At 36.9% G+C, this 25,546-nt stretch overlaps 1 protein-coding gene across 2 annotated transcripts in view; it reads left to right on the plus strand.

Annotated features, from left to right (window-relative positions):
* The window catches only part of LOC124153929 (huntingtin), an 88,017-nt gene that overhangs the window by 19,718 nt on the left and 42,753 nt on the right, over positions 1 to 25,546 (plus strand). For both annotated transcript variants that reach the window (XM_046527336.1, XM_046527338.1), the window contains 19 exons: positions 141 to 343; positions 1,354 to 1,509; positions 1,859 to 2,061; positions 5,040 to 5,331; positions 7,810 to 7,922; positions 8,065 to 8,225; positions 8,734 to 8,831; positions 11,244 to 11,613; positions 11,953 to 12,074; positions 12,371 to 12,556; positions 12,706 to 12,995; positions 14,617 to 14,752; positions 14,944 to 15,104; positions 15,691 to 15,839; positions 15,963 to 16,129; positions 17,914 to 18,204; positions 18,805 to 19,088; positions 19,844 to 19,983; positions 21,224 to 21,467. In XM_046527336.1, coding sequence (XP_046383292.1) covers positions 141 to 343; positions 1,354 to 1,509; positions 1,859 to 2,061; positions 5,040 to 5,331; positions 7,810 to 7,922; positions 8,065 to 8,225; positions 8,734 to 8,831; positions 11,244 to 11,613; positions 11,953 to 12,074; positions 12,371 to 12,556; positions 12,706 to 12,995; positions 14,617 to 14,752; positions 14,944 to 15,104; positions 15,691 to 15,839; positions 15,963 to 16,129; positions 17,914 to 18,204; positions 18,805 to 19,088; positions 19,844 to 19,983; positions 21,224 to 21,467 — 3,766 coding nt within the window. The remainder of the gene's footprint in view (positions 1 to 140; positions 344 to 1,353; positions 1,510 to 1,858; positions 2,062 to 5,039; positions 5,332 to 7,809; positions 7,923 to 8,064; positions 8,226 to 8,733; positions 8,832 to 11,243; positions 11,614 to 11,952; positions 12,075 to 12,370; positions 12,557 to 12,705; positions 12,996 to 14,616; positions 14,753 to 14,943; positions 15,105 to 15,690; positions 15,840 to 15,962; positions 16,130 to 17,913; positions 18,205 to 18,804; positions 19,089 to 19,843; positions 19,984 to 21,223; positions 21,468 to 25,546) is intronic.

Genomic DNA, 25,546 nt, shown 5'->3' on the forward strand with positions numbered 1-25,546 from the left:
TGTAGTCTTTTTCTCACAACTTATTTGTTCTTTTTCTAATGTACTCAGCTCTTGCTGATTAGAAAGATGAACTAATTCTTGGGTGATGACAAGCACATATTTTTTTGTGTTAATGTTGTTTCACTCTCATTTATTAACAGGTGACAATATCAGGCAGTCCAAGGGGCAACCTGTCAGTGATGTTCTCTTGTTTGCAATGCATACTGACCCTCAATTGAGAGGTCTTACTTGTTCCCTCATTGGGAACCTCATTTGGGCTGCTCTTGTGGAATCTGGTGGTGATTTTCAAGCATTCTCCAATGGTGCTGTTTCTTTGGATAAGCTTATCAGCCTTCTTGTTCAGGTGACTTGAATTTTCTAGTTCTAATAACCTATCTTTATCTAATTTACTTGTGGATGAATTTCGCGCATCAAACCCAATCTGGACAAGGTGTCAGCTATTCAAAAATCCCTGGATACCATCCTGGGATACGAGGATAGCCACCCATAGTATAGGATCAGTATCATTTTAGGAAAGATCCAGCGGAGATCCAACTAGAGTATACCAGGGATATCGGCAAGATGAATGTCAGGTTAATAAAGGATCGTGAAGATATTGAGGTAAAGAAAGATACAGTGAGGATCCAGTTCCCAGATTTTTTATGCTGATTGGCTTATCCTATCTACATTGAATGATTGTAGTGCTTCAAGCAGACTTAAGCAGAACTTCATACGTGAAGTTAAAATCAATATGGCCTTATGATATGATAGTTTCTACTCAGTCTATTTAAACAGTGTTATTTACGATATATCCCAACTGCTCCACTTTGGTGCCTCATGAATTCACCAGATGTTTAAATTATAAATGATGTTCAATATGTGCTCTTAAAAGTCTCTGTTGTTAGATATTTTGTTTTTTTAAATGTCATCTTGATCCAAAAAAAAGTTTAAAAAAAAGCTAGCATCGACCATGATGGAAAATATGAGCCTCATAGTGTTCATATTATGCTTAAAATAATCCTGGATTGTTAATTAGGCAGAATCGCTGTACTAAATATGTTAACATACTATGTTATAATAGAAAGATTGAAATTAATGTCGTCTGTGATCTTAAATTTTGAGCACAATTAAGGCATTACTGATATCCTAGCTGTCCTTGGTAGATCTTCACAATACTCAAAATTCCATATCCCTTGTGCTGGGTGGGAAGTAAGCAGGTAAAACAAAAAGGAATGATATTTAAAGCAAAGCGTAGGTACATTAATGAAGTAATAATTTTCTTTGCTAATATTATGCTCGATTGTTTGTTCATTGAAACTTAATATGTATATTATTTTTATTTCCAAATGTCTTTAACAATTTACTTTAATTCAGGGTCTTGAAGATGAGTCGTCATTATGCTGCCGCCAAACATTAGGAGCCTTACAAATGTGTTTAGGGCCCCTACTTGAGAGTCAAGGAAGTCCATCTGCTAGACCTTTGCTGACAGCTCTTCTTCCTCTACATAAAAACCCATATTGGTTGGTTAAGGTATGTGCATATATGTGAATTTATCTCTTCACATTGTATTCAGTGAAGTTAATTGTTACTTAAGTATACGTAATAGCATTTAGATAAATGTCAATTAAAAGTTGGGGAAGTAATGCATTTTGGCCAGGTAGTAATTTATTAATTTCTGAAATGCCATCATTTAGGGGGGGTCTGCGAAATATCCATCACCAGAGTCACTCAGTTGAATTTTAGAAGCTACTTATGTTGAAGCCCAAGTTTTCTTAAAAGGGTTTCCTCACAAACAGGTCTTTTGAATTAGAGTATTCAGTGGAAATTTGCACCCAGCCAAACACTCAAACACCAGTATACAACCTATTTTTCCTTGCAGGTGAAATTATTGGAGGTTGTCAGTGAATTACCTATGGTATCTTTGAGTCACATGTTTTCAACCTCTTTGAGCAAAAGCCAAGGAAAGATGGAGCAAGGTCACAAATCTGATTTCCAGGACCAAGTGTTGCATCAAATTCTTCTACCCCTGTTAGGCGATGAAGATAACCGTGTGCGACATGCAGCTGCTGCTGCTTTTGTAAGGTGAGACTGATTATATGCTACAAGTTTGAGTTTTCATCTTTACTGAAATGTTTTTGGGTTTTTTTTATTAACTAAGGAGACAGCAGTCACCTTAACAAATAGAACAATGACCTTAATCTATCCTGGAAGTATATGCAGCTAAGTTTTCATTCACAGTCCATGCCAACGATGGATCTTAACACAAAACTGAGGAACACATTTTTTATTTAATTACTAAGGATACACATGTTGCATTTAAATAAAAATGCAATATTTATAATGATAATTAATAATGAATGATTCATTTATAATTGGCTGCCGACATGTCATTATTCTTCATTCCTCTTTTTTATCAATCCTTATAAGAGCCCGATTCCCAGTTGACATTGGAGGTGGCTGCTGACAAAGCATAGTGTGAATCGCAACAGTGTAAAACAGAGAAAAATTGTAGTGATCATCAAATTCAGTTGTTTTTTTAGTGGTTGATTTTCATATTGTTTTTACTAATTTTTCCTGTTACACATGTATTTAAATGTTCTTATACAAGATGATCGATGTCAGCTTATGCTGTGAAAATATAAAAATTGTGATTATATGCTACAAGTATTGAGTTTTCATCTTTGCTGAACATCATTTGCAATGTTACATCAAATCAAACATTTATGATAACAAGGTATGTGCGAGTACTAGAAAATTCGAGTCGAGTAGTTTCGGTTAAAGAGGCATCAAGGCCAGTGAGTTCAGAAATCTGCCGTCAGGAGACGCTATCATGAAACCCATGTAAAAACATCATTGCTAAAGTCAATAAGTCGTTCTAATACCTTGGCCCTGAAGAGTCAGCTTGCTGTATATGTGGCAGTCAGTAGTCGAGGTGTGTTTCATGGTGGCCTAAAACGTCATGATGATGTGTAGGTCGGGCAGCACTGAACTGCATAAGGTCAGCACTGTCAACTTACGTGTACCTCTCTGTGGTATTATTTTTTAATTCCTTTCATACAGTTTTTGAGTTTCATATTTAAAAATTTGGTGTAAACACATTTTTGCTGTTCTTATTTCTCAAAATCTTCAATAAATCCAGTTATAAAAAAATAATGATAAGTGTTTGGATATGACATTTTGAAGAAAAAATAAGCTTTAATTTTATTAGTCATTTCTAAAAAGTATGAGATGGTGTATTTAGAAATGTAATATTAATATACATTGTCAGTGCTACCATGATGTCCTTTATTGATTATATTTTTTATGGTGTGAAAATCTTGCCTCGATATGTTGTAAAAGTCATTTTTTTTTATAATTTCCTTACATAGACCATATTTTTACGTTTGTTCTTCAGGTACAGTTTATGTTGCCATCTGGATTTATTGCTCTTGTTGAGATACTGTTATTGGTATTACCCGTGCTCATATTTTTGTGTTCTAATAGAATGCGTATGTGTTAGGTGCGCAACTAAGTTCTCGCTGTTATTTTTTGACAAAAATATAACTGTGGTGAAAAAATGGTTGTAAATTAATTATTCAGAGTGTTTCCCATTGCTAACTACAACTTTTCCCCATAATTGTGGCTGAGTTCAAATTTTGTAACGGTAAAAGTGTTCATATTTTGAGGCTATCCACGAATCCAGCCATTTATTGGTGTCTTCATATGAGCGCAACTACTGATCAGTCAGACCATGTGCCACTGAATGGCACAAGTAATACATAATCGGACAGCACAATATCTGGGGAATATAGCAATCCCACTTGAGCATTTATAGGTAGGTTTTAATGGGTTTTGCAATGCCGGGTCAAGCGTGGTCATGCTATAGTACCACTTAGAATCATCAGGAACCCAAGTTCCTTGCTTTTGCATAATTCCCAACACATGAAATCCATTGGAAATGGATAGGTGGGTAATTCCTAATGCATTAGCCAGCTCTTCTTGAGTTCGGCACAAATGTTCATGGAGCACTGGCTCCAGTTCACCATCTTTGAAGGTTTTTGGTCTCGCTTCACATGGACGGTCGTCAACATTGAAACGACCATCTTTGGAGCAATGGAACCAATCACGGCACGTTGTTTCCCTTAAAGCAGCATCTCTATAAACTTTTTGGAGCTCTCAATACACTTCAGCTGCCGTTTTCTTCCATTGAAAGAAGAAAATCAACGCTTCCCCCAAATGACGGTTACCTGGCACAAACTCTGACATTTTCACGCAACAATAAAGATATGATGCTAAAAAAACCTACCTTTCTTGTCAAGCGCTTTCTTTACCAAATGTCTAAGCTCTGTTTATAACATTTCTGATATGCCAAAATCAACCAGTACATAATCACTGCTAGAGCCATCTGTAGACAAATAGCGGGAAGTTAGTTGCTCACCTTATGTTAAAACGAGCGTGCTGTGCCCGTTCCCAGCGGGCTTCCCCCGCTCTTTTCAATGCAGGTCCACAGAGGGATAGGCACGTTTCTAATTTTAAAATGTAGAAAATAAAGGCAGGGTCTTATGTAAAAATTTAATTGGAATGTTCATGTACAAATTGAGGTCAGAGGACCTCTTTAAACACAACATTGGAAGTAATTACACTATCCTCTGTTAAACGCACATGATGACTCATACTTACCTATCAACAAGAGACTTGAATGTGGAATCAGCCGCATTTTGATAAAAGTTATTTAAAGAATGCAAGATATTGTTGCAAATGAACAAATGTATCAGTTTGTGTGCCGTTAACGTCAGGAATATTTGTTTTTTCAACACTTTTTGTTTTTTTTTAATTATTTAAAAACCAATTTTAGGAAACAATAGCAATATTTAGGAAGTAAGAAATGCCGTCGCATGTTCTCTTATATAGTCTGTGCATTTTGGTACCTCATTTGTAGAGTTTGGTTGCGTATAAGTTGAGAAAAAGGTATCTATACAGTAGAAGCAATATAGAAGATTATTATCATTTTATCATAGAAGTCTAAGCATGTTTTTTTCTTGCCTGATAGTTCTTTTATGCCAAAAATTCCATGTCCACAGGATCATCCCAAACTTGTTCTTCCCAGCTGATTATCCTGGCCAGGATCCAGCCACTGCCAGGGCTTCCTTCCTTGTTTCTCGTTTTCTGCTCCCAGTGGCTGCAGGTTGGGGTACTGGGAGTAATGTATCCCTTCCATCCCCAGCCGCTCATCTCAATGGGCCACCTGCTCCTTTTGGAGGAATGAACCACAGTGGACCCTTGAAGAGAGTGGCACAAATTGAAGATGCTCTATCAAGAGTTGTTGACCTATTATCACAGTCACTCTTAATGTCTACATCTAGATACATGACTGTAAGTTGCCCTGTTCTGAAATGATAATAAAATAATAGTAAATCCATCACAAATGCTATGAAAAATATACACCCCACGCATTAGAGCTAGAAAGAATTTGGAAGCAAAACCATGTATGCATAGTCATCATCATCATTATCACTGGGCAACAATCCTACGATTGGTTTGACCCAGCTCTCCACTCAATTCTCCTATCAGTTAATCTTTTCACAATATGCATAGTGCCCTTAAATATATTGGTTACTGGTATTACACCACAAACTTTCAAGAAAAACCGTATCTACCTTCACCTCAATGTAAAAATCAATCCAATAATCCAGAAGCAACTTTTATTTTAGACATGTAATATTGTCAGTAAATTTCTTATACTACAGCAGTGACAAAAATCACGTGTCTGGACCCTTGCAAATCATGTCCAAATTTTCATTTCCCCTTCATTTCATGCTCATGGCCCCTTCCCATTCCCCTTCAAATTAATTAATTCAATTTTATTCAGAGGCTGACTTAATTCATTAAAGGTTTCAGGTATTGTCCTTGAAAGTACATATGTATGATGCCATAAGTGGATTTAGGCGGATTTAAGTGATAGCCTTGTAAACGTTCTGATTAATGTCATCGGTGATATTATTTTTGCATGCACAATTCATAGTGATGTTGTCTGGTATTTGTTTCTCAAATCTAGACATTATTTATGGGCATGGGGTCACGTTCCCCCCCTATGATTAAAAAATTGACAAAATTATTTTTACGTTTATCATTACGATTGTTTTTTTGTGCATTGCAGAGAACCAATCATTCAATTTCATATTAAAAACTTTCATATTAAAATAAAGAGAATACAGTAGACTCTTGTTATTACGAAGTTCACGGGACCGAAAAACCGACGGTTCGTAATAATGAAGTTCGTATGAATGTTTCTATTAGGAATCATCGAAAAAAAACAGTATATAATAAACGCGTTTAAATTACGCAAAAATATATATAAATAGGAAAATACCTTTCAGTTTCTCGACAGAAGAATGCGGCATAACGCAATATAGGGTTGATATCTTCCCGAATACAATCAGTCCAATATACGAACTAGATGCATCCCAAGACCTTGTTCCTAAGTTGATAAAGCTACAGTCCGGCCGCCAAGAGTGGTCCGATGATAGGAAGAATGGTCTAGGTCGGGATAGGGGGCAAGGTTGCCAGGTAAGAAAGGGAAACGCCTACAAAGGGTTCTGTGAAGAAAGGAGCTGGAAGGGACGACGAGCGTGAAGGACCCAGAGGAAGAATCACTTGGTTTGGTGATTCAAAGAAAGGGCTTGTTTGGGTGGATCAGGCTTATATCAGTGCTCTTTATGCATTTGATGTTGTATGACTAGGCAAGGGTGTATTAGGTGCGTTTAGGGGACAGCAATTGGCTGTAAACCGTGCTGGCCCAGGGTCATCTGCCCCTCCTATTGTGCCGTCATCGGACAAATCTCGCCGGCCGGACTGTATTCAAGGAATCGAAGAGTGCTTTTATCCTGCGGAATGCAACACTGCAGTACACGTATGCGCCAACTGTCGAAATTTGACAATTTTGAATGCTCGTTCCTCTGAAAATTCGTAAATAGAATGTGCATAGGAAGGCTATACGTCCAACTTACGAGCGGTTATGAGCGGATCACAATGACTCCACAGGAATGAAGCTTACTATATGATGTAGTGTATAAACTGAATAAAGAACCATAACTGACGCTCTTGAGCACAGAACACGAGAAGAACTTAAACGTGGTGCGATTATTAAAACTTATCGCAGTGAATTTCCACCAAAATCCCATTGCTTATGTGTGGAACTTCGTTATAAAGTTCATTTTGTAACTGCTGGGACCGGGACTGAGGTTCATAATTTCGTAAAATTGAAAATTTCATATTATAACTTTTCTTCTACTATAGCTTGTATAGGCCTTTACGTTGGGACCAACGATTTGCTTTGAATTACAAGAACTTCGTAATAACGTTGTTCATATTAACGAGAGTCTACTGTATTTTGTTCAGTAATTCTTGTATCTTGTTTTTAATTTCAATTATGAGAAGATGGTATGCCTATCAGACCCTTGAGCCCTCCTTCCCCCAGGAAAAAATCCTGGATCCGCCCCTGTGTGATGCATGCAGTCCCTAGTGCAGGTTTTTTGCTATTACCCTTGTCAATGTTCTGTGGAACACAGAGGTAAAATTTCAGCGTAAAAAGAGGATACATTACGTAGTCTTTAATATAACACTAATTTCTGGGTAAAATAATGCCACATTTGCATGTCTCTGTAAATAATCTAATGGTCAAGTACGTTAAAAGTCAGCATTCTCATTAATTGGAATTCTGACAACTATATTTTCCAGTGCAAATTTTCTTGCTATTTCAGAAGGTCCACAGATTTACCCTCTTCTATTTTAAGTTTGCATATCTCTATTCTATCTATGAATAACATATTGTTAAATGAATTTTTGTCGTAGCATGGCTGTTGTGAGGCTCTATCGATGTTGTCTGAGGAATATTTTACTACTGTCTATCCATGGGCATGGAGCTGCATCCTGGCTGACAGGTCATCTGAGAAGCACAATTCCAGGTTTGTGTCAGTCAGACTCTTTCTGCAAACAGTTTCTATCCACTGCATTTTTATTGAAATTACAACTAAGATGCTACCCTATTTTATCCCTTCTAAATTTATTGACTTTTTCTGTTAATATTTGGATTAATTTTCATTGCAGCAAAGAAAACAGTGACATAGGATCTAGCTATAAGAGTCCAAATGTTAGTCCAGCATGTGGGCTTCTTTCAACTACGTTGACACTTCTCACATCCACATCTGTTTCTCATGATCTTTCTGCTCAAACCTGGCTCATCAAGTTGGCTGGAAACCTCATATCTGGTTAGTTACATCCTTATATGTGTTGCGAGCAATCTCTCTGTGAATCTCAAATGGTGAAAATTCTTTTTGATAGCAATTTGGAATATTTTTTCTAAAGCATTCAGTACCAAGTAATTAGAAAAGAAAATTTTTATGCTCAGAGTCCCTGTTACTTTTTCACACTCCCAAAACCATTGTTAATATTTTGGCTTTTAACTTACATTTTGTATGTTCACTGTTCCTGAGGTTTTGGGAAGAAATTCTGGATTTTGTGTTCGTATTCATCTCTATTTTAAGGTAGTGGGATTTTGGTGCAGTCTTTGTCCATTGGGATGTTATGACACCTCAAATCAATATATAATAATTTCTATCATTTTTTTCTGCCCTTTTTTTAGCAATTTTACTGTTACTTCATTATTCATGCATCTAATTAAATGGTACTTTTTCAGAATTAATTAAAATGAGCATGATAGGTTTAATTCTTTTAATAATATGTTTACTAAGGCTACCATTTTTATTCAAAATGCAGGAATGGCAGTATTCTGCAACCATCGTTTAGATGGAGGTGGTTCACTTGATGGAGAAAACACTCACCGGCAGCCATGGTCTGTGTTAGGTGATAGACAAGTAAGTTATAGAAAATACACGTTCAGCAGACTCCTGATTATCTGGCTGTGGTTTATCTGTGTTGCGGATAATACATGCACGAGTTCACACTACTTTGACATTAACACGTTGCGCACGGATGGCGAGAATTCTCGTCATTTTTTTCCCGAACGTTCTGGACGGATGACGAAGATTCTCGTCATTTAGGCGCGTCAACCTAAACAATTTTAAAGCGTACAATACGTACTCATTAGTATGTTTTCAGTTGTTGTTCGTTATTCATAATGAATCGATGCATCATAAAGTTTGATTGGGTAAAGTTATATTCTAAACATAAGCTTTTTAACCATGTTTAAACCAAAGGCATTACGCCCTAATAGGCACATATTTCCAATCTCAACACCTCCACCCAGAATTCTTAGGAATTTTAATACCCCGGTACGCAACGTGTTAACAACGATCATTATAAAAAAATAAAATCGGACGCAAAAGCACCAATTTGCATTTGAATTTAATGCTACACAGGGCTTGGGAGCTGCGTGCTCCTTTTTTCTACCATCGAGTTCCGTGATCGTGCTCGTTGATCACAGATCCACGGATCAGGAGTTGCATCCCTGGCAACTAATGCTAGATGCGACTATGCAGTGTGGTGCCTGACGTCTACTGTTGCCGACGTCGCGGATTGGTTTCGAGGCGTTCGTGCAAGCCACTTTTCTGAATCCGCGATCTCGCAGCCACGGATGCTTGGTCTTCAGAAACTAGGTATTACACACAGCAGTAGAAGTATGAGTACAATCGCATTATCACCACTAAAAAGATTGCAGTTGGGAAAAGGAAGCTCATTATGATTCCAGGAAGCACTCTAAAATAACAGAATAACTGCATATATAATAATATATTGTTTTTTTCGTAAATTATGAACATAACAATAAATTAAAGTAAAAGTTTGGATTATTTGTGTTTTCTGATTATTTGTGCCGCCTCTTCCCATCACTAGCCCGGATAATCAGGAGTATGCTGTATTTAATGTTTGGAAGGAAATTTCTTAGCTTTTCTACAAAAACACACACTTTATTGCCGACTAGTTTCGGTTACACTGTACCATTTTCAAGACTAGTGATACACATCAGAATTTGCCGGTATGTATACTCTGTGGTCGGGTGATTGGAGGGGAAGGGGAGAGGTAAGTGACGGGAATGGTGAAGGCGGGAAGGGATAGGGGAAAAAACCAGAGGTAGTTACAAAGAAGAGCGTGGGTTGGCGTCACAAGGATTTTTCGGGGTGTAATAGTGGAATGTCTAGGAGGGGGGAGTGGAAAGGGAAAAGGTGATCATTAGCAATGGGTTCTTTCCTCTTTACAATTTTTAAAATTTCCAACTGTTCTCTGATGTCCAGCTGTGTTCCTTTTTTTTGACTCGGTGCAGCAATTCCGGGGTAAAATCCGCTTGGTGGCCTTCCTCCCGAATATGGGTAGCGAATTGGGACATCCCAGTGTTGTTGTAGTAATCGCGCCGGTGTTCCTCCGCTCGTACGGTCAGACTTCTTCCTGTTTGTCCTATGTATTTGGAGTCACAATCACCACACCTTAATTAAGTATGGTGTATTATCAAGTATGCTGTATTACCTATTTTAGTGATACCAGGAAGGAAAAAGTAGGAGTTCTCTGATATTTCTGAATTTAAATCTTGATGAGCATTCATTCTTCACATCTGGAATCAAACTATTTTAAAACAATGGTTTTAAGATTTTTATAGCCAAAAATATTTCATCATATTCAATGTAGTCTTAATTTTTATGTGTCATCATTTCACTGTCCCCTCTGGTGAATTTTATCCTCCTTGTTTATTTAGATTAGACAAGGATAACAAAACTGAAGAAAGGAAAGCTACATTATGGATTTTACCTTTAGCTTTGATATGAACCTGTTAAATACTTCAATTTAAAATACAGTTATATATGCAGTTTAAATAATTAGCTAAGTCAAATATTTTTTCATGGTGAACTTCATCCTTTGCGGTATTTAACTTTGCACCCATGCGCGTGACTGCGTTCAAACTCATTTGTTTCTGCAGTGCTTTGAAATTCGTCGTTGCCGACCAGCGACGAAATAGGGGTTTTTCACTCCAACAGTGGCTTAGTTAGCACGACCCTCACCACAAGTGCCACAGTGTGGACTTGTGACGTCAACATCTTGTTTGGTAAAACCAATCCCGAAGTTCGCTCTGAGAAAATGGCTTGATGGTGTAACTGGCAAACACACCTGACCGGCAATCGGGAGATCTGGGTTCGAATCGTGGCTAAGTCAAATATTTTTTCACGGCAAAATTCATCATTTGGTGTATTTAAAATGCAGTGATTTATCAATAATAATGTTAACTATTTTTCTTTGCCTATGTTTCCAGTTTTATGATTTTGATATTTCTGTCGCTCTAGTTGGCTTCCTCTGCTGATTTGTTTCTGGGACACGTGGCCAAAATCACTGCCACGTTTGCGCACGTCTTGGATGAAACTCCCCCTCCTCACATGGCTCCTCACCCTGTCAATGCCAGCCCCTCACCCTCTCCAAACCCCTCACCTGGATCGACAATGACCGCTGCCTCATCTTCCATATCCACCTCAAGTGTGTCCGCTCCTTCCCTCCCAGCTGTGGCTGCTGCTTCACTCTCATCTCCCATCAAGCGTCGAGGAACTGTTGGGGGTGCAACTGCACAGTCCTCTGGTTCATCAACTGATGGCTCATCCATACCGTCAAGCCTTTCACTTGATAGAGGTAGAGCTATGTCACCATCAAAGTCTTCTCTGGGTGAGTCTTGTCTTCCTTCCATCATCAACCTTATTATTATTTTGTGGTTGCTGTTTGTCTCATACATCAGCAAATGAGACTAAATGAGGATGTGTGGCATATTTTGTATCTACATAATCTTTTACTCACAATTGTTTTAGATGAACTAGTTGTGAATCATTAATTGCATTGTGTTTTGTTGTTACCTTGGTTGTAAAATTACTAATAGCCATTGTATAGTAACTGAGAAGTCCATCTTGGGCCAAAAATGTCTCATTGTAATCACTGTTGTCTTAATTTTTATGGGTAACATTTTACTGTTCCTTCTGTGATGAATTTTTTCCTCCTTATTTGGATTAGACAAGGATGACAAAGCTGAAGAAAGGAAAGGAGGACGAGGATCATACTTCAGTCTATCAACAATTACTCCTCATTATATGAAAATTTATGATATTCTCAAGAGTGCATATGTAAATTATAAGGTAAATTAGCACAGGAATTATTTATTGTATTGTTTTATCTTATTGAAATAAGAAAAGTAGATGAAATCTTTCATCCAATGTATGATTACATATTTATTATTGTTTCTCCGTATTAGGTCATTTCAGAAGTTAAATATTCTCTGTAAATTCATTTAGCCATTTTACTATCTATTGATTTTCTTTCTTTAAGTAATGGCCTTGTAAACAGTTTTATTAATTTAATTGGTAATATTATTTTTGTATGCACAATTCATAGTGATGTTGTCTGATGTTTGGTAACACGTCTAATTTTTCAGATTACTCTTGATCAGAATGCTAGTGAAAAGTTTGTACGCTTACTGGTGGTTACTTTGGAAGCATTATCTCAATTACTTGAAGTAGCCTCCTTGCATGAAATAGGAAGAGGAGCTGATGAATTGCTTGGGCATTTAAGGTCAACTGTGACCTTAGCTCCAACTCCCACTGTTACTTGTGTGCATCAGGTCAGTGATTTTTGTTAGTTTATGTATACCTTCCATTTTGTTTTAAATCAAAGATTAATGCATTTTTTCAGTATTTTCCTTCCTTAAGTAGTAGTTATTCTATGGTAATCTTCAGTATCCTCTTCACTGTGGTGTTTTTATTTTTGCAGCTTCTCAAATGTTTATTTGGTAGCAACCTATGTGCTCAGTGGGAAGAAGATCAGGGAGTTCTTGGTGTAGGTTTTGAGCATCAGCCATCGTCCCCACGACACCCAGGAGATGGTTTCTACTCCGTCTGTTTCCAGAATGCTTGCCATGAGTTGGCTCATTCATTAGGAAGGCCTATACCATTTGTGAGTGACCGCATGTCACTGACATCTCAAATAACTCCTAGCTCGACATCTCTTCCTCCTGGTGCTCCTGCTTCCAGTGTCTTGAGCAATAGAGATGAAGGACCAGGGTAAGTTAAAAAGAGAAAAGCATCAAAGTATTTCCCAGGTTTCCTTGACATTGCGGGTTGAAAAAGTGTCTTTGGGGTTAAGTGGTCACATTCTGTTGGATTACAGTAATACTAAACATTCCTTTAGGGCCTTCAGGTCAGCAAGAAAATATTTTAGAATTACCATGTATGTCTGAATATAGTCCCCCCTTTTTTCCCAAAAATGCCTGTGGTAAAAGTAAAGGGGGGGACTATATTCAAATGCATTTTTATAACTTTTCCCGAAACTGAAGCCTCAAAATTAGGGGGGGGGACTATATTTGGAGAAATACGGTATTATGTGCATGTTTGCATTGTTTTAATGCAAAATATTGTAAATTACAAGTATTTGTAAGGTGAGTAGAGCATTTGTTCTCCCTTCTATCACAACATAAATTACTTAAATACAATTTTTGGTGTGCCTATTGATGTGGGTGATTATACACAGGAAGCCTAAAACTTTTATAATATTGGTTGTTAGTACTCATTAAGATAACATCAATGTTCAGTCAATGTGAATTATGCAAATATTGTAAACACAACTCATGAAAATGAAAATCTATACTATTATTTATTAACACTTACCCTGCAACAAGACCCACTGATGTGTCAAACCCGACTTCCTATTCAGGCAGTGGCAAATTTACTCTTTTTCTTCATTATACGGCTGTCTCCGTTTAGTGACGTGAGGTTTTAGATCTAAAAGTTGATTTGTACACTAGTGATGGGTTGATTCCAAAATTTTAGTGTTTCCGATCCTGATTCTGGTTCTGGCATTTTGATTCCGATTTTCCCAATATCAACTCTGATACCATAGGCTCCATGAAAAATATCACTTAATTCTAGGCAACGAGACGACCACGAAAAATTCTGCAAAAGAATCAGTTAAGAAAAGAATCCCCTTATAATCACTAAGTAATTAAAATACATATATGTAATTGCTAAATTTCAGAACCTAACTTATGTATCTTTAGCATCACTACAGGGCTACTGCATGGAATAAACGGTCATTACACTGATTTGAATGTGTTCAATTGTTTTTACGATTACATGGCGTGAAATTTCATACCATTTATCATTTCATTTATCATTTACCATTATTATTTCAACCATTTATCTTAAAAATTTTCTGGGGGAGGGCCCTTACACCTTCCGATTACCCTAGCAGATGTTCCATACCCTCCAGACCTCCCAGTATTAGTTGTGCCTAAAACCCCTCCTAGCTGGGCCCCTGGTCCCACAACAGTCTGAATGGGTGATTCAGCTCTGCAGTGAACATGTTAAATACTTAGCTTTGATCTATTATTGGAAATATTTAAATAAATAAAAGATCGTAGCACTTTTTCACAATTATTTTTTTACTGCGTACAATACGTTTCGGCTCACTGAGCCATCATCTGGTCTTGTACCAGATGATGAAGCCTGAGATTGAAGCCTGAATCTGTTGAACTTATGCCAAATATCAGAAAATAATTCATCATAAGAGAAATAACTTTCATAATGGGAAAATTTGTGTAAGTGGTAATTTCTCAATTTTGTGCGTGCAATTCAAGCTGATATATGTATTAATTTCTGCTTTGTTTTTCTCTTGAAACCTTTTAAGATGGCTGAATTCCTTGAAGCGAAGAAGTGAGAGGAAAGTTTCATCAATTTTCAAGAATTTTGGACGAAGCTCTGATAAGGCTTCTCTGGCATCCTACATTCGTCTCTTTGAACCCATGGTTATCAAAGCATTAAAGGTTTGTTTAAAGTTTTCCAATTTTCCTACATTCTTCCAACGTTTAATTTATTATTTTGGATACAAGTTTTAGTTTTGTGAATTGAATTTCCTCTGTCAAACAAAATTTGATGTTTTTGAAAATATTATTAGACCTTATTTCCCCTCTGAAACTATGTATAGATTTATTCTCAGATTTTCTCTTCTGTGTAGCAATATACTGTGACAAGTGATGTGCAACTCCAGTGTCGTGTTTTACTTCTGCTCAGTCAACTAGTTCAGCTTCGTGTTAATTATTGTCTCCTTGATTCAGAGCAAATATTCATTGGATTTGTTTTGAAGCAAATTGAGTTTATTGAATCTGGTCACATTCCGTAAGTACATTATAAATTAAATGGTAAAAACTAGAGGTTAGTCTTAAACTTTTTGCTACATAGTACTTTTCCTTAAATCCAAATCAAATTAAAATGAGATTTGAATTGAATCTTAAATCCACCTTCACCAAGTACATATTTCCTATGCAAACAATATCTTTATTTTTCCTGAAGTTTCTGATAACAAAGTTTCCTATCCTAATGGATTTCATGCAAAGTAAAAATGAACAAGTAATTTTATAGTAATTATTAAAAAAAATTTTTTTTTAATAATTTGTACTTGATAATGACCTAACGGTCGAAACGCATCGTACAGACAGTAAACCTGTGGAATATTGCCATCTTCGTGTTATTTTTTAAAAAACTTAGAATGTCGTTCCATAATGTCGTTACATAACGCCTGCTTCTGTTACTTTTATAGTAATTACTTAATTATGCATGACTAGAGTTGAACATTCTTTTGTTAAAAAAATATTTTTAAGAAAAATATTAATCCTGTATCACAGAAATTAAAAGATAAATTTGATATCTGTGTCTGAGTGAAGCTCTACATAGAACTTGTTTTACCAAATTACATTTGTTTCAGGCAAGCAGAAGAGCTCATCCCCTGTATATTCTACTTCCTTGTTCATTTGTCGTATGAGAAGCAACATTCAAAGGCAATAATTGGAGTTCCTAAAATAATTCAGCTATGTGATGGCTTAATGGCTAGTGGACAGCCTCATGTTTCTCACTGTAAGTTTCATAATACATATTGTTGTGTTGCTCATTGCTGTTATTTTATATTGCTAAAAATTCTCTCTTAAAATGATATATGTTAAAGAAAATTAATAATACAAAAACTTAATTTATCATTAGGTGTACCTGCATTAGTACCAGTAGTAGAAGATGTCTTTGTGGTTAGAGGGAAGGGATTGGGTGCTGGAGGAAGTAGCTCAAGCAGTCAAGCTGCAGAACTGAAGGAACTTGACACACAACGAGAAGTGCTTTTTTCAATGCTACTAAGGTTGTCTGAGTACCCCCAGGTAATTTATCTCTTAATCATCTTGGATATTAAATTATTACGGAGGCTTCCGCGGTGAGTTGATTGGTGATGGTTTTCCGGGTTTACACCACGTTGATTCATGTTTTTGCTGACCACAGTTTCGGGCGCGCCACAGTTCTGGGCTTCCGTCTTCATTTGGACCCGAAGACGGGAGCTGGAACGTGCCCGAAACTGTCGTCCGCAAAATCATGAATCAACGCGGTGTAAACCCGGAAAACCATCACCCATCTAGGATATTGTCTTAATGAAATTATTTCTGTGGTGTACTGCTGATTTTTACATTACTACTGTTGAAATGTTTTAAAACAATGTCATTTATTATGCATGGGAAAAATTCTAATGATATGAGTGTAAAATTTGCCCCTTGAATGTTAAGTATTAATGGTTGGTAATAAGTATGTTACTCTAAGGGGTATGTATTAGTATATCACTCTCTCAATTAGTATTCTGTGTCTCTGTGTGACAAGAGCTCATAATCCCCAGAAAATCACTTGCTAAATCAGAAGCTTGTTTTAATCAAAGGTGAAGAATGAAACCCTTTAATTATAAAATCCATCCTTACCACTTTATCTTTCATATTGGTACTATTTCGTAGAGGGCTAAGATTTGTACTAGCCTTAACTTTTGCATTTATGTATGATTTTGCAAGTAAAATATTGCATAACAGTCTTTGGAGCTCATTTCCAAGAGTCATTCAAGACTTCATAGTTCATGTCTGTCACTTGAGCTATCGCTCAAAAGTGATGGAAAAATTGATCATGTGATTCAGGCTGAATAAACACTTTTTATTGTTCCTCTGGTTTCATTTCCATTCCCAGTTGATTTTTAATCAATAGTCCAACCAACCTATCATGTTTTACGTGAACTGAACTTGACATTATGAGACTCTACATCATTTTACTTTCAAAAGATCATACCTACTCCCTCTCTTTTTTCCTTATTTCCATAGGAATGGGAATAGATTAAGGTGCTCTAGAAAACATCTTTTTACCATCCAGCGAGGTTAATCCATTATATCTAAAATGTATGGGTTTGGGGCAGGGTGCCTCTTCCTTTCCCTGAACTGCTTGTGATTCCTGTTCAATGAAGTGCGGACTAGCAGAAATTTGTCTGTTTGAATTTTATTTAATTCAAAATTGTAAAATGACTATGAGCATTAGGGAAAAGCTGTAATTTCTATATACATAGTATCATGTTGAATAGAATTATTAGCACTTATGTGGTAGATATCTGTCATAATGAGTTATATTCATTTCCACAACGTAGTGCTTACTGTCCCCTGTATCTGATCCACCGTAAACACCGTGTGTTGTGTGTTGCTTTAGTCCCTGCAAGGTTAACATTTTATTTTGGATTGAATGAAGCTCTTGATTTTTTTAAGTGGAATCCTTATATTATCTTTAGGTTGTAATAAATTTTCAGTATGTGATGAAAGTGATTATCATTTGTTAGCTTGTCTATATTCCTTTATATGTTACTTGTTGATTCTCATCATAGTATTCGTAATCATTTTGGGTGTATTTTCTTAATAAAAGTAAAATTTTGATCAAATTATTCATTTATATGATAGTAATTTTTTCTTGTGCACTTTTTAATCTTCTTTGTTAGTTTGATTCATAATATTTACCTCTAATGAATAAAATTTGAAGGAAATTATTTTATCAAAGGATAGGCACATTTTATGATATGTTAAGGTTTTGTTTCTGGTAATTACTTATTAGGTAGGAAGTTTTCCTCTACATTTTCATTTGACATAAATTTCAGGTTCTGGACCTTCTGGCAGTAGTAGTGAGGGAGAGTCGGTCGGAAAGTGAAGAGTTATGGAGGCGTTGGTCTCGTAATGCTGCTGATGCTGTCCTGCCCCTTGTGGCTTGGGGTCGTGTGCGTTTGGAAGGGGAGAGGGATGAGAGGTCAGCTCCATATGGATCTGGCTGTCCTCAAGCATCCCTTCACCGCTTCCTGGCTGCACTAGCTCCTCCTGTCCTTCGTCCTGTGGATCCACTGCTTCGGACCCTATTCTCAACTTCCCATCACCCCTCACAAATGGCTGCCATTGTAAGTTGTCTCCTCAAGAGCAGAGCTTACTTGAGTGAAGATGGTGTGTCTCTGTATCGTATATTTTCAAGCCTCAGTGGCTTCTGCATACTTCATATTTTTTAATCTTAATGTTCAAATCAAGAAGGTACTCAAGCTTATTTCATTTATCTCCTAGTCAACCTTACAGTCTCTCCAGTAATTTGAGGTAAATATTGTATTTTAAATGCTAATAAAATGAAGTTAATCTGTCAGTGGTCCCTTTAGCCTAATTTTGACTAAATATTCATCAACAGTAATACATTAGTGTTTATATTTTCTAGGTTATGTGAATTAATTATTCCCCTATAGTTAGTGTATAAATTTAACTATGTATTTAATGAATGTGTATTCTGGTAAATGAATTGGTGAAGAAAACAATCATGAATGCATTTCAAAAAATATTTTTAGTGCTGTTGGTCTGGGTATTCATTTGATGATATTTTATATTATTTGCAAGCGTCTAGTTGCCATTTCTCTCCGAATAATGTTTTATTCTCAGATAGTAGTTATGAATGGTTGTATTGTGTAGTGAAATATTGATTTACAAGTAATTTCGATTGATTTCTGTGTATTTTTCAGGAGTATGCACCCACAGGAAAAGAAGGGGAGGTAGTAGGTGTGGAGAGATGGCTTGGGATGGTGCTTGGTGTTTTCCTGGCCTTACTTTCTCCCCAGCAAGCCAAAGAGGAGGCCATCCTAGCCCGCCTGGAAGCACTTGGTCTATCTCTTGGGCCTCATGTTGGGCCAGAACCTTTGAGAAATGATGCCTCTAGACCTCCAGCAGATCCCCTTGGAGCTGCTCTTGTTCTTACTCCTGTGTCCAACTCACCTGAACCAATGGCACCAGAGTTGATAATGGCGAAGTAATATTAACACATTCTGAAATTCCCTAGATATAGGAATTCAATACTAACCTGATTCTAAGATTTCACATTAGTGGAGTAAAACTCTCAGATAAGTGCAAATATGATAATTTTTATGTCAAGAGGAACAAGTTGAGTAAGACCTTGATACAGTAAATTATCGTTATTATGAAGTTCACAGGACTGAAAAACCTGAGGTTCATAGTAAGGAACTTCACAAGAGTTTTTCTTTTGGGAACCATTGCAAAAAACCTGCCTTATTTAGTGTGAAATTCATTATTGTGATCCTAAGTTTTTTCCCCTAATTTTACATGATGTCATAGCTTGTGATTAAGGTTTTAATTAATATGATGGAATTGATTTACATTTAATGCCTTTTTCTAATTAAGTTGTAAATTATGAAATTAAGGTAAAGAAATCAGTTGTTCACAATGAACATCTTCCGGCAAAGTGTGAAGAAGCTTATGCTTTTGTATTTACATACTATGTGAAAAATGTTATTTAAAAAAAAAAGAAGCTTTTCTAACAGTCGCATTATTCACTGAATAAGGCATCAGTGCACTTTTTATCTTAGAATCCACCCAGAAATAATCTCTAACACACTTATATCAGAAACTCTTGTGATTGTAGGGTGCATTACTGATACCTTCTGAGAGAATATTTGGCTTTTTTCATAAGGATATCCATGTTTCATTCTTGGAACTCAACATTCAACTGACATCTCTATTTTTGTATGAAATATCTTATCATTGCAGATTCATTTTTCATGTTATGAGAGTAGTTGTGAAGAAAATTCACCATGTTGTGTTCAACCCAGCATCTCAGAGGGACTCTGCATATCTGCAGGAACAATTCTGCCATTTCTTACTGTATTGCATCCATATGTTTGAATCAGGTATGGTGCCCCATTTTCATTTTATACCTCTTAGTTTTTTTGTCTGTCCTGTTGGGTGTAAGCATTTTTTGCAATTATTGTGTTTTAGTCAGATAACTGGATTTCTGTAGTCTTCAATGATTGAGTGTGTTTTTTTTTGTTTATTAGAGCGTTTACTCCAGAGAGGTTCCAAATTTTGTCTTTTCTGATCTAATGCTCTGTGTTCTTATGACTCTTTTGCAGCCATTATTGCACCTAAGTAATGTACATATTCTAACATTTATATTTACTTTAATTAATGGAATGAATCAATGTTTTCATTATAAACTTAATTTACATCCATGCTCCAATTACAAAATACGAGGGCTATTCACAAGGCAAGGAATGTTTAGGAATTAAAAAAAGATAAGTTCAGTAGAAAGATTTTATTTCATAAGTTGGATAGAGAGATTAAAATACTACTTTTCTGCATAGTCACTAAACAAATCAAGGCGTTTATAATAGTGGTCGACTAGCTTCAAAATTTCTCCATCATAGAAATCTGCCGCCAGTGTTCTCTGCCACTCAGTGACACGCATCCGGATCTTGTCATTGTTGCCAAAGTGCTGTGTTGCTAGCCATTCTTTGAAACAAGTGGGAGTCGCTTGGTTCAAGGACAGGGCTATAGGGTGGACCAGGGAAAACCTTCCATTTGAATAAATTAAGGAGTAAAATGAATGCGATGGTGGTTGGCGTAACATGGTGAAACTCCTTCATGATGCACAAAGGTTAAGAAAACACTTAGCTGTTTCACAAAATAAAATATATTGCGACCGGTTTCGATACAGCGTATCATCATCTGATGATCATCTGATGATGATGATACGCAGTATCGAAACCGGTCGCAATATATTTTATTTTGTGAAACAGCTAAGTGTTTTCTTAACCTTTGTGCAAATTAAGGAGTTCCTGGGCTTGGCTTGCCGTGTGAGGTCGGGCATTGTCACAGACCGCCCCTGACATCTGGCAGGATTTTCGATTGAAGTGTACATTTTCAATTTGAGTAACAGAAAAACAGGCAGTGAGGAGATGTTCCCATTGTCATGACTGGACACAACCTGAGGTGCCAAGCTCACAGACACCAATATATATGCAACTGGCACGCACCTAGCGGCTGCTGGTGGAAACATTCCTTACTTAGAGAAAAGCCTTCGTATGTGAGTAAATTTTTGATTTTTGGCTCAGGCTCAGGCTGTTGATGATACCTAATTTTATGTTTTAGGGAGTTACAGCAGAGTTACTTCAGTGGCTGTTGAGCTAGTCAAGTCTGAAGGGCCTGATAATGAAGGTGAAGGGGTTCGTAGCAGCTTGAGCAAACTATTCCTTGAGCTAACACCTGTCTGTCCTCTGTTATCAAGCCTCTGGTGCTACATTCTTGTCTTATTGGAAGTCAGTGACAAATCGCTCTGGTCTCAAATGCTGGGTCTGCATGAAGAACCGTCTCCACTAAATGGCTCAGCTCACAGGTTGGTAATTTAAAGCTATCATTGACTTGGTATGACAAGCCAATAAAACCCTGTATGTCATCTTTTATATTTCTGATAGGGTCGCTGCTTGAATAACATATTTTTTTACTCTGTGAAAGGCTGGTGTTTAATTACTGAGGCAGAACCTGCTATCTATAACCTCCAATTTAAAAAGTGGCACGAAGTTACAAATTACTATCTCAGTCCCATCCAAACATAAAGGGAAAACCAAATAAAAGTGCAGTAAAAGTATGTTTGAAAGAGTGCTGAAAATCTTAGGAAAGTTACTAGGCATAGGTGGACCCAGGATTTTTTTTGCACCTGGATCTGAATCGGATACTTGATTTCAGGTGCTGGATCTTCGAATATTTTCGGATCCAAATGCATTTTCAATTGCCTGCTATACAACTAAGAAATTACTTATGTTTCTTCCGGGTATACACAATCAAAGGAATGCTATTTAGATTTTCATACCTATTTTAATATTTTTATTGATTAAAAATCATTTTTATAAGCTTTCAAGCTATTTATCAAAAGTACACTAACATATTTGCATGCTCAGGATTTAAACTGTTATGGTGGTGTTTGCAACTGAAAATAGGTTTAAATCTTTGCATAAACCATTGACTTAATTTTAATTGTCCTCCCATACATTAACCCTGAATTTTATCACTTTCTCTTCACATACTTGTGTTTCATCTGCAAATGCCTCAGTTATGGTGAGGTGGATTTTTCACTTCCTCGTGATAGTTTCATGCCACTGTGCACGCACATGGTTCTCTTTATGTCAATAAAAATGTTTCTAACAATGGAAGATTTTTATAAGTATATGTATTATCAGATTAAATTGCAACTGCGCACTCTGCAACACAATTAACAATGTTTAGACCAACATTGGCATCACGTCCAATGAGTTGCGGGAACAGAATGAGACAACCTAAATATGTTATTCAATCTCTTTGTAAGAGTCACGCTATGTGCCTGTCATATTTTGCCGTAAACATATTCGCGGCCGAAATTCTGTTCCATAACCCCTACTAGAGCTTTTTAACAAAATGGTTCATGAGTAGGACAAGCATCGCAGTGCAACTGTGCTTGTGAAGGTAGGATCTGAACTCTTTCCACTCCCTCTTATGGGGTGCTGCATTTACTGAATCATAAATTTAAAATTTCGGATCCAGATCCGATGCCTTCAGCGAATTTGGATCCAAAGTATCAGCTTCGCTATAGTGCGGTCCAATGAATGCTACCAGACGCTACAGACCGGGGATCCGGTGCTCCGGTCCATAGGCCCTACCCTCGCAACGAGAATTTCTTTTCGGACCGGTAAGGAGCGAAATCAAAATGGCGGAAATGAGCGAGGGCGGGCAAACTGGGATTATGAAATCGAAGAGATGGTTGTAATTGCGAATTGAGGCGGGCGGGCGTCGCCTGGGCATCATCATCGCTGAAACATCGTCGCAGTAACAGGAACCAAAATTATTGTGAACATTTTTCTCTTGGACATTGTCGTGGAAATGTCTCTGATGCTAAAATTTGCCAAAACCGTTATCGCAATTAACTATATACACACCGTTTTACACTTGGAATAGACTGACCGTATTACCGCCCACGAAACAAACAACCTGCCACTTCGCCTTTTTTCTCGCGCGAAATTTAAAATACGTGACGTTATCGTGAAGCGAAGGGACGATAAACGAATCACGGTCGTAAAATTTTCGTGACGTTATCGCGAAATGACGTTAAACGGGGTGACGTAGAACGAGGACTCACTGTATGTTTATCCAGAAGTGAATGAATGTATATTTCAAGTTTATTTCTAAAATAATGTTGTGAAATTAATAAATATAGCTTAATGATTTGGAAAATTTTCCTCTTAAGTCTGTTTCAATGGTGCAAAAATGCATATGTTGATTTATTACTGCAGTGATTACTTATTTGGTCAACTTATCGATAATTAGAGGCAAAGATTATCGGTGAATAAAAACTGTGAATTTCATCATAAAAATCTGTCAATTTCGGTTTAAAATTTCGTCATAAAATTTCAATTTCGTCACAAAAAAATACCATTTCGTCACAAAATATAGTTTCATTATAAAAATTCACTCGTCATAACTATTCTTTTTTATCCCAAGAACAATAATTTCAACAATAGAAATGCTCATTACCATAATAAATGTATTTTAATGGTAAAAACCTTGATAAAGAAGGGTCAAATCAAATGCTAAAGGAATAAGTTAAGCATTTGTTTGATACACATAACATAAATATTCTTTGCTATGAATATACATATTTCAACCTCATAGCACTAGAGAAATGCTAGAGTAGTACAGACGGGGAATACTTTTGATTGGTCTAAATTTCAATGTCTCATTGGCCTGCATGATGTAAAAAAGTATCGTTTTCACCAGGGGTGGATCCAGGATTTCTTTCTGGGGGGGGGGGGGGGCGCACAAGCAAGGCCGTATCCAGGATTATGTTCTGTGGGGGCACAAGTATATCTCGTAATACAAAACGAACGCAATGATAATGGTGATGATAATGACCATATTACAATCTTGCACATTTTTGAGGGTCTGGGGGGGAGCACGTGCCCCCCCTCCCCTGGATCCGCCTATGGTTTTCACTTATTACATTGATAACAAATGTCTTTAAGGTCTAACACCCAAAAAATATATCAACACTTGCAAATGTGTATTAATCTACTAATGGGTTGCTTCTATCTATAAAAGTTTTTTGGAATATGCCATCTGAAATTATGCACACTCTGGAATTTAAAATTGGCTGAATCCTTCTTTTACTGGAATTGAGATCCATTGGTCAAACTTGACTTTAATTCTGAATTTTTTGGAAGTTCAGTGGTTCTTTTATTTATATTTCCATACATGGAAAAACCACTTTCTGCATCTACATTTGCCACAGGTATCCACAGGGTTTTCACACAATTTTCTACAAAATGGGGAAAATCAATTTAAAGGGCAAGAATTAGTGGAAGTACTGAAAATTCTTTTCCTTCTTCCTGAACTGATCTAACAGAATCCTTCAAAGTAGAATAGCCAAGAAGTTCATGAGTTTCTGTTAATGATAATATGGGGACATTAGCAACGAGTGTGCTTAAGTCCATCACATCAGCTGTCGATATACACCTTGTGTTGAATAATCTTCCCATGGCTGTAATAATGTTCCTCCCTGGGTCACTGTATACAAGGAATGACAACTTCATATTAGTATTTAAACCTATTTGCTTCAGGACCTCACACATGAAAAGTTGCACAGATTATGTTGAGGCTATTAAGAGAAGATTCATTTTCTTTTCCAAACTGTGCATTGCTGACTAGGGTAAAGGAATTCAATTCTCGATAGATACAGGTCTGGTTCTCCCCCACTGATTCTCGATACTTAGTTCTAATTATCTGAATTAATGGCAAATTTAAATGAACAACCTCAAGAAGTGAATGAAAATAATTTCACGAAAGATGTTAATCAGCAGGAAAGCTCTCGAAAAAAATGCCTCCATAATTTTATTTGCCAAGTAAAATAACACATTGTTAAGAATGCATGATCGACCAATGTGTCTCATTACATCAGGCAGCCACTGGTTCTTTCACCAGGTTTTTTGTTGTAACTTGTAAGTCAGATCAAAATACATTCTGTGATGCGGCTAGCTTAAATTGTTACTTTAATTGACAACTTATTTGCATGCTTCACTGTCACAGTTCTTATTACCTAAACAATAAACTGCTCAACACGCCGATACAGCGACACTGGATAAACTGAGCGGCCATGAATTGACGCAAAATTGTAATGCAGTGTTGCATTATGCAGGATAACCACCCTTTTCGACGCCTTACATAGGTTTATCAAATTACGAGTTGGCTCTCGAAACGCATTTTGCTCGTATGTTGAAGAATTACTGTAAATATACATGAATCAATCTTAAGACCACTCTCAGACGAAACGATTTTCCGCGGGCGCCGTCCATGGCATGGCACACGGCGTTGCAGAGAGTCGTCTCGTCAGAAAGCCGCCTGAATTTCACGTGAACGGCGGCCGGCGAAAGGTCGTTTCGTCTGAAAGCG

Source organism: Ischnura elegans, chromosome 2, assembly GCF_921293095.1.
Source record: "Ischnura elegans chromosome 2, ioIscEleg1.1, whole genome shotgun sequence".
NCBI lineage: Eukaryota > Metazoa > Arthropoda > Insecta > Odonata > Coenagrionidae > Ischnura > Ischnura elegans.